The 14,698-nt window shown below is 42.0% G+C and overlaps 1 protein-coding gene across 3 annotated transcripts; it reads left to right on the top strand.

The window, feature by feature from the left end:
- The first annotated feature begins 721 nt into the window (after positions 1-721).
- On the top strand, positions 722-5,307 carry mmaa (metabolism of cobalamin associated A). 3 transcript variants are annotated; one of them, XM_058074510.1, is made up of 7 exons: positions 722-827; positions 1,045-1,440; positions 2,282-2,332; positions 2,468-2,638; positions 2,719-2,804; positions 2,922-3,071; positions 3,763-5,307. In XM_058074510.1, exons 1-7 carry the CDS (start codon positions 797-799, stop codon positions 4,048-4,050), a joined length of 1,173 nt encoding a protein of 390 aa, XP_057930493.1. In that variant the 5' UTR covers positions 722-796; the 3' UTR covers positions 4,051-5,307. The 3 variants fall into 3 exon arrangements, with proteins under 3 accessions (XP_057930493.1, XP_057930491.1, XP_057930490.1); XM_058074508.1 differs by having other exon boundaries at positions 2,282-2,404; positions 3,763-5,303; XM_058074507.1 differs by having other exon boundaries at positions 2,282-2,638; positions 3,763-5,305.
- The last annotated feature ends 9,391 nt before the right edge of the window (positions 5,308-14,698 follow it).

Genomic DNA, 14,698 nt, shown 5'->3' with positions numbered 1-14,698 from the left:
GTCAAATAATTCTATCATGCTAAAAGATACCACACATGTCTGAAAATGTAATTACCTAACATTTGTCTCTTTAATAGTAGCAGAACATCAACTTCACACTTTAACCGTGTTATTATGTATTATGTGGGAGTGCGTTCAAAGACACCACGTACGTTTTTAAGTTGACGTCACTGTTTTGAGTGTAGATGTATTTTCTGGGATTTGCGAGATCACTAATAAAGTTTTTTTGTGATATTCGGAGTGCACCTGAATGCATCTCACCGTTGTCTGTTGACAATGAAGTGTTGTTCCGAGGAACATTGGAGATGTGTTTATGAGTTGGAGATACATATCTGGTGTTGGAATTACACTGTTGTTAATGTATCAGGTATGAATAAAGTTATTAAAATGTGTCAGGCACTGTGTGGGGACACTATTGTGGCTCCATCTGCTATCATAACAGAGGGCTAGCTTGACGTGGTGCGCTTGTGTCATTATGCAAAAAAAGTTTAATGTATTAAATAAAGTAAAAAAAAAGAAAAAAAAAAGTAAATTAGTCATCGCAGTTTTCGAACTATTTTTTACCACCTCGTTAAAACACAATATTAAGCTTTTGCTGCCATCTGCTGGCATAAGTGTTCTCCAGCACCGTCGTTAAACATTTAAAATACTAAATAAAAATATGTAGGACATACATTATTTTGTTTTAAAATGTTGACCATGAATAATCTATAACGTTTATTTACGAATTTGTGACGCATATGTATTTACTCGGCCACCGGAAACAAGAAGCACCACCACCGGAAGCAGGAAGTATATGTGTAAGTCGTCCATGGAGCACACCCTAGGTCAGTTTGTTTAGTTTGTTACAGACTTATTTACGCTTATACATTCGACAGAATTCTATATATTTATGTGTATATTATGTTTTAACCAGCTAATGTGTGCCGTTCTTTTGAACTTAAACTGTTTTCTAATTTGAGACGCCGTAAATTCCCATTTACCATACTCGAGCTAAAACTAGCTAACCTAAAAATGACAACTTACAGTTTTCTTCTCTTGTAGGTGCCCCATTAAGATATGTCATGCCAATGAGACATCTAAGCTACTCGCTTCTCCGCCACATTACATCCAATGCCCCTTCACCCACCAGGACATGCCTCCTTCGGGGGCCCAACAATGCTATACCATGTAGTCACATACATCATCAATGGAGGAGTGCTAGCACAGCTTTGAACCACCACACCCCGGACCTGAGCGGGCCTGAGCAGAGGCTGCTAAATAAACTCTATGATGGACTCATAGGGGGACAGCGGGCCGCTCTTGCAGAGTCCATCACCCTGGTGGAGACGCAGCATCCCCGGAAGAAAGAACTGGCCCAGGTTCTGCTCCAGAGGGTGTTGTCTTACAGGAGGGAGCAGGAGAACCGGAATGATGGGAAGCCCTTGGCTTTTAGAGTAGGTGTGTGGTTGGAAAATGGAAAATGTTTTGCGGCATACCGGTCTTCCTGCAGCTTATTCTTTTGTATCAACTTTTCACATAGAAAATAATGGAACTTCAGTTACAATCTGTTACAAATGTAACAGATTGTAACTGAAGTCCCACACTACTTTGTGAGAATTTTCACAAGATGTCCTGAGATTTGCTTTTATGTCATACATGAGTGGATCAACCATTTTTGGTCATTTTTGTTTGACTTCAATTCTTACAATATTATGATTTTCAGACTATACTTAAAAATTCAAATGCTCCTGAAGTGGTATAATTTGGAATTCAACACCAAAAGTATTGGAAAATCACACTACTTTGTGAGAATTTTCACAAGATGTCCTGAGATCTTCTTTTATGTCATACATGAGTGGATCGACCATTTTTGGTCATTTTTGTTGCACCTCAGTTGTTACAATATTATGATTTTCAGATTTTACTACAAATTCAAACGCTCTTGAAGTGGTGTAACTTGGAATTCAACACCAAAAGTATTGGAAAAATATGCCATTACATTTAAAACTTTAGGTTTTGGGTGAGTAGTTTTACTTTACTTTTAGTTAACTTGGTTTAATATAAATGTAAGATTAAGATATGCCTTTATTCGTCCCTCAGTGGGGAAATTTGTAGATGTAGTACCCATGGTCAACTTATTTTTACACCTGTATGACCCTTGTTTACCTCGTAAACTCAGTCATTGTAGTAGTATTCAGTTTAATTTACTTTCTATGGGAGAAGTTGTTTTGAAATCCCATTGTTCTTATTTATGTTTCTATACAATATAATTTTACATATTTTTTCTCATGTTTTCCAGGTCTCTCCGGTCCTCCAGGAGCAGGGAAGTCCTCATTCATCGAGGTGGTGGGTAAGATGCTGACAGGGCGCGGGCACAAAGTATCAGTGCTGGCTGTTGATCCGTCATCCTGCACGACAGGAGGTATCATCTTTGGAGTGGAACACATGACGACGATGAGTCCTGATTTGTCTTCTGTCATTGCAGGCTCTCTGATGGGTGACAAGACCCGCATGACAGAACTCTCTCGGGACATGAACGCCTTCATCAGGCCGTCGCCGACCTCAGGAACGCTCGGCGGGGTCACCAGGACGACCAATGAAGCCATCGTTCTCTGTGAGGGCGCTGGGTATGACATCATCCTTGTGGAGACTGTGGGTAGGATATGCTGGATATCTTTTATCAAAGAAAAATATTAACAATTTCAGCACATTTTAATCAAAAGTTTTTGTTTTCAGGTGTGGGACAGTCAGAGTTTGCAGTGGCGGACATGGTTGATATGTTTGTGTTGCTGATTCCACCAGCAGGGGGCGATGAACTGCAGGTGAGAAAACAAAGCAAAGCCTGATGTTATTAGATTGACTAGTAGTCTCTGTTTTGTTTTTCAAGCTCACCAACATAATTCTTCAGTAAGCATAAAAAACATCCATCTTGTCTCCAGGGTATCAAGAGGGGCATCATTGAACGGGCTGACCTGGTGGTGGTGACCAAGTCGGATGGGGACCTGGTGGTGCCGGCCAGAAGGATCCAGACGGAGTACACCAGTGCTCTGAAGCTACTCAGGAGGCAGTCCAAGTCATGGAACCCCAAGGTGAGTGGAATCCCGTCCCCGACCCAAAAATCCCTGTGAACTAACATGGCCCTCCGACCCAAAATCAGTTCTCCTACCTGACCCCTACCCAGCTTCATCTCTCCATCTTATCATCCCCGCCCTATTCAACATCATCATCCCCTGACCACCTTTCCTATCCAGTCCACCATCATTAACCCCCCTACCCCCATCTTTTCTTGACCCAAATCCCAACCCCTAATTAAATAGCTTTATTATACACTGTTACTAAGTATTAATGAGGCTTTATAATAACACTTGTATGGAATTTGGTCTGGTTTTGCTTCTGAAATGTTGGTTATTCTCCGTCATATGATTAATTTCTGTCACAGTACAGTTTGTATGTGTATATGAACATAGATTAATAATAATTATTGGACTCTAAGGTAACGCTCCAGAGTCCAATATGTAGGGATGTGGGTATAACCTCAGTGACAAGGTGCTGTACCCCTAACTGATGGGCTTTTGTACATAACTGCAGTTTATGTAACAAGTTCACAATTCATCTTGAGAAAATGGCAGCATCTCATTTTATCGAAGCAATTTCCTCCGTGGATGACTAAAGTTTGTCCAAGTCTATTTCGTGACATCGGTCAACGTCCGCCAGCAGTGGAATAAGCAAAGACACACAATTCAAATCCCACAACCCTGCCCCCTCGTCCGATTTCTTCAGGTCGTGCGGGCTTCCTCACACATCGGCGAAGGCATTCCTGAGGTGTGGGCCACAATGGAGTCTTACCGAGATGCCATGTCGGCCAGCGGCGAGCTGCAAGGCCGACGCAGGGCCCAGCAGAAGGTCTGGATGTGGAGCTTGATCCAGGAGAACGTGCTCACCCATTTCCAGCATCACCCCAGCGTCGGGGAGGCTCTGCCCCAACTGGAGCGGAGAGTCGCCGGAGGGGACATCTCCCCCGGCCTGGCCTCTGACATGCTGCTCAAAGCCTTCCTGTCGTCGTCATAGTCAGTGGGGGGGCGATGGAGGGCTCGTTCAGCAACATCTTGTGCAATCAATCCTATCAATACTTGACTTCTTTTAAACAAATCTGGGCCATTTCAAAGGACGTTTTTATGCAGACCGCAGAAGAATACTTCACTGACAACTGGAATTCGTAAATTTTTGTGATGTTTAGGTGCATTTGTAAAGATTTGCACAATACTTTGCTTAAAAGTATGTCAACATCGTAACAACATTATTAAAATAAAGGCCTGTAAAGGACATTTTATTGCATTTAGTGTCTGAGCTTATATTTAATCAAGTTTTTTGTTCGTTAAACACTTATTGTTGAGCATAACTACCCAATGTAGTCAACCATTGTGTATGGATTGGAGGGGTGTAGCAAGCCAGAAAGCCAAGAAAGACAAATAATGTGCAAGTTCCATTTCTGGTTCTATAGTTATCATGCGTTATCACCCAAGTTTCATAAGATTTTGGGGCGTTTTTTCCTAGAATGTAAACATACAGAACAATTTCTTTTAAATCATCTATGAAGCACAGAACTCGAAGTGATATAAACAAGGGCTTCACTAAACAAAATGCAAACTACAATCACGTATGCAAACACCAAAATGACAGCATTAACAACTATATTAACTCTAAAAATATAACTAACAATGTGTTAAGTTACTGTGTGATGATTAAAGCGTTAGTTCTTTTATGATTTTTATGATTTTTCTTATGATTTTGAAGTAAGCACTTGATGCGGCTCAGACTAAAATGACAGCATCAACAACTATATTAACTCAAAAAATCTAACTATGATCTTTTTTTTATAAAACAAGTGCCACAATGCATGCTATGAAGCCGATAGCATTTTGTTTCGAGTTAACGTAGTTATTATCCCCACTAGTAATAGCAGTTGTATGTATGCGTTATCTACAGTACCTGCTAACAATGTGCTAAGTTACTGTGTGATGATTAAAGCGTTAGTTCTTTTATGATTTTTTTTTATGATTTTGAAGTAAGTACTTGATGCGGCTTAGACTAAAATGACAGCATTAACAACTATATTAACTCTAAAAATATAACTATCATCATTTTTTAATAAAGCAAGTGCCACAATGCATGCTACGAAGGCGATAGCATTTTGTTTCGAGTTAACATAGTTATTATCCCCACTAGTAATAGCAGTTGTATGTATGCATTATCGACAGTACCTGCTAACAATGTGTTAAGTAACTGTGTGATGATTAAAGTGTTAGTTCTTATATGATTTGAAGTGAGTACTTGATACGGCTCAGATTAATTTGGAGTTTGATACCCCTGAGCGACAGTAAGCATGTATGGTGTTAAATCTTTTGTAGCCACCAGAGGGCGCCATAATACTACCTTGGCCAGGTTGTATTCATTGCCCTAATTATTGGACCCACTCTAACGCCCCGCCCCCTTGCTCTTTGCCGCCATCCATTCTCCACTCAGGAAGCTTTGAGTTACTCAGAGGTGAAAACATGATCACTCACTGTTGCACTGTTGCCTGCCTTTTTGAGGCAAAAAAAAACCCTGACCGGTAATTCTGAACCACCCACAATCCAACTTGAATGGCCTCCTCCGGGGTCGATGTCGGGGCTGCACCGGAGGAGTGTGATGACGCCTGCTGAATGCAGATGGATTCATTAGATCCGATGACACAAAGGCACACTGTAGCCTTACTCCTGCAGCTGTGGACCCGCACATGCTGTGGTTGCATGTACATACATTTGGACTTGGCAGCCATCTTGGCCTTGTCCACGTGTGAGCAACGTTTCTCTGCATTGCTTCAATTAAGTGCTGAGGTTGTGTGTGTGTGTGTTTTGGTGTCAGCAGTCCGGAGTAGAGATGCAGTCAGGTTTTTGGTTGTCGTGTGCGATTGCAGGACCACTGTATAACTCCTTGTCTTTGTCGTCCAATTTGTGGGCGGAGCCTCATCACAGGAGGGGACGCATTCACTGTATGTGTTGTGCGGGTGTTCAGAGTAGGTGATGTCACACATGGTGGGAAAAGCAATTCATTTGGACTGTGATGTCACAAAAGTTAGCTTATTAGGGTTGAAATTTGAAAGTTCTTATTTTCTCAAGCTGCTGCACCTCCAATGAAGCCACACTTGATATGACAAAATAACTTTATTCATTCTATCAATAGAGTAGAACGTTTGCTTTTTATCACCAATTCATTCCAAAAGGTCTAATGGAAACCAAACCATATGATCATGGAATCAATTTTTCTATACAAAATAATTTCAATCCAATTAAACCATTCCCAACATCAAAACACATCTTAATTATTGTTTTACATGCAGAAAACAAACTCATATAAAGAGAGTGATGAACACATTCCCTGGAATCTGTCTATAGTGTCCCAACTCTGAGAGAACCACTACCGATTCTTCACAGAGACTTGAGTCGCCAATGCAATGCATCCCTCTTCCAAGATTTTAGTTTTATTGTATTGTGGCTAATCTGGTAATGGTTTTATTTCATTTGAACATGCATCAGATTACAATTGAGTTCCCAGTTCCACATGTCCAAAAGGAGTAGGAAGAAGCAAAGCTTATTAAATCCTACCCCTCCATCTGGTACTTTTACAATCAGTAACTGTTACATTTGTTCACTTCCTGCTTTCCTATTATAGTTGGTTTTTTTTACTTTATTAATTTTGTTTTTTTTAGTTGTATTTATTTTTTTTTATTTATTTTTTTGTCACGTACCGAAGTACGAGGTGATATGAGCATCCAATGACATAATGGGTACCATAGTAAGTGTCAATATAGTGATATATATAGCACATCATGACTGGTTCAAGACTCTTCATCCTTGTATTTAGCAAACATCAACTGCTTGTATTGTTTCTTGAATTGGCTCATCGTTGTGCATTGTTTGAGGTCCTTACTCAATCCATTCCATAGTTTGATTCCACATACTGAAATGCTATGCTAATGCTAACGTAGTCCTCGCATATAAGTGTTTCAAATGTACTTCTTCCCTGAGATCATATTTCTCCTCTCTTGTAGAGAAGTATTGGGTGACATTTTTAGCCAATTGCTTATTTTTAGCCTTATGTATTATTTTAGCTGTTTGAAGCAAGTTGAAGTATTTGTGATTTTAGAAACAAGGAGTTAGTATGTTCTCTGTAGGCGGCATTATGAATTATCCTTACTGACCTTTTTTGCAGTACATTTAGCGAGTGAAGATTGCTTTTATAGTTATTAGCCCATATTTCCACACAATAAGAAAGATATGGTAGAACCAGAGAGCAATAAAGAGTGTAAATTTTGCTTTGTTCAATATTGAAATATTTTTGGCCACCTTATGTTGTATATTTGTAATATGAGGTTTCTCAAAAGGAATCCACTTTAGGGTTTTTACTATGTGAAAACAGTAAATTTTGTTCTCTTTGTGTAGGTTCCACTGTGGATTACTAGCAGCAGGCCTTGGTGGAAGTCTGTGTTCTGTGATGGGGGCCCGTGTCTTGGATGATGTACATGTATTAGATGTAGCACGTAGCTGGTCCAACCAAGCGTCGCCTTCAGTGTTTGCTGTGCTTGTCACATGACTTCACATAACACCGCACTCGCCCTCCCTCCCTCCTTTTTTTTTTTTTTTTTTTTTTTTTTTACACAGCCCTGCATGTCTTACATAGAAGCCTGTCACTTGCACACACACACACACACACACACACACACACACACACACACACACACACAGTGGATGCTTTGTTGTCCAGCCACTCTGCAACGCCGTGAGCGATAGTGTGAATGGCTTCAAGCTCACTTTCAGTGCACGTGAAGAGGCTAGGCTAATGGGCTTGGAGAGCTGCATCGCTCTATAGCAACATCCTGCTTGTTATGCTGCTTAGACACCCCCCCACACCCACACCCACACCCACACAGCCTTTAAGCCCACCCTGATGGCCTTAGACATATCTTACCGTGTGAACTGCAGAGAAGGACTTTGTCGTACGCTGCATGCGCTAATTCTGCAGAGATGATGACACTGCAGGACAGCCGCAACGTATCCCCCCCCCCCCTTGCTTTATTACCCACCTCATGCCGATGTTTGCAGTGTGTAATTTAACGGTGCTGCCCGTGGGCCAGGCCGTCATTGGCAGGAAAGCACGTATCCAGCCTTGGCGCCGGTAATTGGACTTGAGAACTGATTGGGATGCTTGATTGACCTCCAGTAATGGATTTGAGTGAATAATTATTTGTAGTTATGGTTAGAAGATGATATCCGGGTGGATCGTGGTAAGGGGGGGAACCCACCACCAGAATGACTCACCCCTGGCCCAACGCTGCCAGCTCTCAATTAATGAAATCCAGCGCTGCCGGGGCGCCACAAAGGGGGTCTGTGGTCAGGGAAGAGGTTATCTTCATCCAAGCACCACTGGCGTCCCGTGGCCCATCACGCATAGTTATTATAAAATCCTGCCCACTCCAGGTAGAAGACATCGAGGTTGATTATGTCTCCATTACTTTTCAGCAGCCTGTGGCAGCGCTCGGCACATCCCCGAAGCCGCCATGTTAATGAGAGCCCTTCCAACATGGCAGGCAGCGCCACGTCCTTAATCCCACGCTTTAATTAGCATCCAGGCCCGCCTAAGGTGACTTCAGCCTCTCTTTTGTCCATACTGGAGGTCCAAACAAATTTGTTATTCATTGTTGTATATATTTGTGGGCTGCACGGTGGACGAGTGGTTAGCGCACATACCTCACAGCTAAGAGACCGGAGTTCAATTCCACCCTTCTAATATCTAAACAACAATGCCACAACGATGCTACTCCCGTTTCCTCCCACATTCCAAAAACATGCTAGGTTAATTAGCGACTCCAAATTGTCCATAGGTATGAATGTGAGTGTGAATGGTTGTTTGTCTATATGTGCCCTGTGATTGGCTGGCCACCAGTCCAGTCCAGGGTGTCTCGCAGACATTCTGTATGCTAAACTATAAATAAACAAGTATTCCAGTATTTACAGTGTAAACAAATGGTCAAACAAATGATTAAAAAAATAAATTCCAAGGAGAACCGAGTTCAATTCCACCCTCGGCCATCTCTGTGTGGAGTTTGCATGTTCTCCCCGTGCATGCGTGGGTTTTCTCCGGGTACTGCGGTTTCCTCCCACATTCCCAAAACATGCTAGGTTAATTAGCGACTCCAAATTGTCCATAGGTATGAATGTGAGTGTGAATGGTTGTTTGTCTGTATTTGCCATTTGATTGGCTGGCCACCAGTCAAGGGTGTACCCCGCCTCTCGCACGAAGAAGACAGCTGGGATAGGCTACAGCACCCCCCTTGACTCTTGTGAGAAAAAGCGGTAGAAAATGAATGAATGAATTGCAAGATATGTTTAAAAATGGGCTGCACGGCAGTCGAGTGGTTAGTGCGCAGACCTCACAGCTAGGAGACCCGAGTTCAATCCCACCCTCGGCCATCTCTGTGTGGAGTTTGCATGTTCTCCCCGTGCATGCGTGGATTTTTTCCGGGTACTCCGGTTTCCTACCACATTCCAAAAACGACTCCAAATTGTCCATAGATATGAATGTGAGTGTGAATGGTTGTTTGTCTGTATGTGCCCTGTGATTGGCTGGACCCTCGTGAGGAAAAGCGGTAGAAAATGAATTAATTTGTACATTTTGTTAGTATTTTTTGACTAATTTAAGATGTGTTGCGAAGCCTGCTTTTTTACAAAGCAGTTTTCCATGAAGTGGTACGCCCATACGGGGGCAGGCTAATCTCGGGGTGGTCAGAGGCGATATCACATCGCTTTCCAATGAGTATACAGAACAGAAACCTGGAGAAATGGTTTTAAAACAACCTTTTCCCTCATCCTCGTGTGTCCCCGTTACTCGGAACGCCCCCCCTCCACACCTCTGTGCACGACCCCTCGTTGCCCCTCTTGCCAGTCTCTATTATTTTTGGCTGCCCAGTGGCCCGGTCACACCGGTGCCAGATATGACAGGTAACACTGGGCCGCACACTCTCCTGCTAATGTGCAGGTCAGCCTGTCATAGGCGGCCACTCAGCAAGAACAACCCCCCCACTTTACCTCCCCATCACACCACTGCTCCCTTTCTTTATGGATGACTGCTGTACCATAACCTCAGTCTGAAGCCACGTTTGAATTTGGCAAACTGAAGGTAAATAGAAACGACTCGTGATGTTTATGTTGATTTGGAATTGTGTACCACCTGAACAGAACCACATCTGTTTGTTTACACACCAAGGAATGGCCTCTTAGAGCCATGGTAACTAGCAGGAAGGTCCTGTTAGCACAGTGAAGCGTCTATTGATTACCGCTATAGACTTCCTCTCCCCCCCGGCCTGGTCTACTTACTAATAACCTTGCACACTTGCTGCGCTGACAGCAAATATATCATACAGGAAATATGTATTTGTCCTCCCGAGTCAATTTGCTTTGACCTTTTTTAAGAAGACATGCAAAGTTGAATTGATTTCATTCCTAATAGCAACCTCTCTGCCGTGGATGCAACCGCAGATGTTGCATTTGGCGTGTGTGTGTGTGCATTTAGGAAGCTTTCGTCACGGTCTAATCGCTGGATCTTTTGATGGAAAAACAAGTTGATTACAGGTCTTTCGGTTTTCAGACAGTTTCGAACAATTGTGCTGTCTCTGTTCGATTTGACAAAAGCATCACTTTGACTGGTTGAATTCCACCCTCGGCCATCTTTGTGTGGCGTTTGCATGTTCTCCCTGTTCATGCGTGGGTTTTTTCCAGGTACTCCGGTTTCCTCCCACATTCCAAAAAACATGCTAGGTTAATTGGCGACTCCAAATTGTCCATAGGTATGAATGTGAGTGTGAATGGTTGTTTGTCTATATGTGCCCTGTGATTGGCTGGTCACCAGTCCAGTCCAGGGTGTCTCGCCCGAAGACATTCTGCATGCTAAACTGTAAATAAACAAGTATTCCAGTATTTACAGTGGAAACAAATGATTAAAAAAAATTCCAAGGAGACCCGAGTTCAATTCCACCCTCGGCCATCTCTGTGTGGAGTTTGCATGTTGTCCCCGTGCATGCGTGGGTTTTCTCCGGGTACTCCGGTTTCCTCCCACATTCCAAAAACATGCTAGGTTAATTAGCGACTCCCAATTGTCCATAGGTATGAATGTGAGTGTGAATGGTTGTTTGTCTATATGTGCCCTGTGATTGGCTGGCCACCAGTCCAGGGTGTACCGCGACCCGAATGAATGAATGAATGAATGAATCACTTTGACTGCATCCATAGGCTCCGCCAATGGGATGCAGATCCGCATTTAAAGCTGCGGTACCAGCATGAAGGTTGACGGCAAGCAGGTAACTGTCAAGCTAATAGCCACCGGTGTCATCCAATCATCCTTTTTCCACCCAACAAGCTAAGGACAAGATGGCATCGCTCAGGTTGTTGTTACCTTGGCATGTGCCCGGCTCTCCATTTGATCCCAGGCACCCGCCACTACAACACCACCAGAAGCCCCGCGAGGGCCTTGCATGGGTTTGTCACGCCAGATTGACATTTTGCAGAGCTCTGCCAGGGCACCGCGACACATTTTTGTCCTCGCCGGACAAGCGGAACAGCGGCGGACGCGTCAACTCGGGCAGATGGGCGGCTGTCAGTGCCAGCCGCTCTGAAGCGTGCCGGACCGCTGGCCCTGCCAACTGTCGGCCAGACGTTGTGCTTCCTGGCGCTGTGTGGCATGCAGGTGTCTCTTGTTGGCCGAATGAACTCCTGTCCAAGGAGGAGGATGATCTCTTAACTATGACAACTATAGCAACCATTTCTACAAGTTGACTTGATATCATGTTTAGAGTCTAATGGGACATTTTACCAAATAGTAGTAGGGCCACGCTGAAAAGAAAAAAGTACTTAAAAGAGTTAAGACATATACAAAAGTATTCAGACCTCCGTAATGTTTTCACTCTGTTTCATTGCAGCCATTTGCATTTAGGTTCATTCTTTTCCTTGGGAATGTATACACTCAGCACAACCATCTTGACAGAAAAATAGCTAAAATATGACATGGTAATGGTTTTATTTCATTTGAACATGCATCAGATTACAATTGAGTGCATCCCATAATCAGTTCCCAGTTCCACATGTCCAAAAGGAGTAGGAAGAAGCAAAGCTTATTAAATCCTACCCCTCCATCTGGTACTTTTACAATCAGTAACTGTTACATTTGTTCACTTCCTGCTTTCCTAATATAATTAAATATTTTTTATTTTTTTATTAAAAATTATATATGTATGTATTTATTTTTTATGTTTATTTATTTATTTATTTTGGGCCACATACTAGTTTTATTGTATTGTGGCTAATACAATCTGGTACTTTTACAATCAGTAACTTACATTTGTTCACTTTCTGCTTTCCTAATATAATTTAATATTTTTTATTTTTTTTAAATTAAAAATTAGATATATTTATGTATTTTTTTTAATTCATTTAGTATTTATGTTTTATATTTATTTATTTATTTTGGGCCACATTTTATTGTATTGTGGCTAGTACAATCTGATACTTTTACAATCAGTAACTTACATTTGTTCACTTCCTGCTTTCCTAATATAATTTAACATTTTTTTAAATTAAAAATTAGATATATTTAAGTATTTTTTTTATTCATTTAGTATTTATTTATTTATTTATTTATTTATTTTGGGCCACATACTAGTTTTATTGTGTTGTGGCTAATATGGTAATGGTTTTATTTCATTTAAACATGCATCAGATTACAATTGAGTGCATCCCATAATCAGTTCCCAGTTCCACATGTCCAAAAGGAGTAGGAAGAAGCAAAGCTTATTAAATCCTACCCCTCCATCTGGTACTTTTACAATCAGTAACTGTTACATTTGTTCACTTCCTGCTTTCCTAATCTAGTTTAAGTTTTTTTTTTAACTTTTATTTGATTAATTTTGTTTTTTTTAGTTTTATTTATTTACTTTTTTTTTTTTGGTCACGTACCGAAGTACGAGGTGATATCCGGCCAAGGTCATAAAAGAATTTCTGCAGCACTCAAGGTTCCTAAGAGCACCAGTGTCCTACGTAAAACCTTAAATGGAAGAAGTTCAGGGATTAATCGATGCATCGAAAAACTATTTTCTAGATTAATCGATTTACAGAAATAATGGTTTAACCCAGCCCTACTTGAAATGAGAACGGATGGGAGTGATTCCTGATTGGAGGACGGATGACTGCAGCTTCACCTTTTAATTGATGGAAGACTGGAATTGAGTTAGCGCTAATTAAATCATTAAAAGGCTCAAGTGCGGCGCTAAGGGAGTGAGTACACGTTAGCGCTTTTTTTCGAATAAAGAAGTCCGCCGTCTGATTCCAGAGTTAGCGTTCCAGCCAGCACTGCATCCTATAGATGATTATTTCTATTTGGCTAATTGGTTTCCATGCTTCTGTGTTTAGCCGTTCAAGTCCTTGGGGCGGTCAACCGAAGGTCACTGTTGTACTTCATTAGTCCGTGCAGGGAAATGAGGAGCTTGATTAGTTTGGGCTCGACCCCGGACTGTTCCGTTAATCTCCCTACGCACTTGGAGATGTGTGCCGAGCACGGGCAACGGAATTGGACGTAATTGTGTTACTGGGGGAAATACATGGCGGTCGGAATGTTTTGGTTTGTGTATAAACAACCAATAACGTATGGATAGTGGGTGTCGGGTCATTGCCATGGTAACCTAGTCAATCCTGTTTGTCTGTCTGGGTGGCTGTTTGTCTGTCCCGTCAACAACCCCTCCCCCCCAGGGCAACATGCCAACCCCTTTTTTGGGGTTATCGCCCCCTGCTCCTAAACCACTCCCACCCACTGTGCGTCCTGAATCGGATCCTGTTGACCCCCCGTTGAGAGACGTCTCACCCCAAGAGGCGCAGCAGGGTGGCGGCAAGGGTAGAACGTGGGGGTGGGGTGGACAGATACGCCACACGTGTTGAAACGCCTGGGTACCGGGTTTGGACTTACTTAGGTACCATGGTCAAGAATGACATGATGTTCCGTAACATAAAGAAACCTAACATACTCATTTGTGTCTCTTTGTGTTGTGTTGTGGGCTCCTGTAGAGCAGCTACACACAATAACCTGCACAAAATGGAGATGATAATTGGTCGCGTTGAGTACAAACGTGTCCGGATTCCGGGTCTTTCCAGTCCCGAAATCCCTTGCGGATACCGTTGCATCTTAATTGATTCCAGACTCTTCCCGGTCCATGTTGGCAATCCGGACTAGCAACCCCCGTTCAGCCTTCACAGAATCAGCAATTTATGTCTGGTTCTACCATATCTTACTTATTGGGTGGAAATATGGGCTAATAACTATAAAAGCAATCTTCACTGGCTAAATGTACTGCAAAAAAGGTCAGTAAGGATAATTCATAATGCCGCCTACAGAGAACATACTAACTCCTTATTTCTAAAATCACTAATATGTACTTCAACTTGCTGATATAGTTCATCTTCAAACAGCTAAAATAATAATTACCAATTAGGTAAAAATGTCATCCAATACTTGGATGGTCATATCACCTCGTACTTTGGTACGTAAATAAAAATAAAAATAAAGATTAAAATAAAGATTAAAATTAAGATTAAAATTAAGATTATAATTAAGATTAAAATTTACATGATTAAAATTT

Source organism: Doryrhamphus excisus, chromosome 1 (assembly GCF_030265055.1).
Source record: "Doryrhamphus excisus isolate RoL2022-K1 chromosome 1, RoL_Dexc_1.0, whole genome shotgun sequence".
NCBI classification, from domain to species: Eukaryota; Metazoa; Chordata; class Actinopteri; order Syngnathiformes; family Syngnathidae; genus Doryrhamphus; species Doryrhamphus excisus.
The sequence above is the reverse complement of the archived record's forward strand: the minus strand, read 5'-3'. Positions and strand labels throughout refer to the sequence as shown.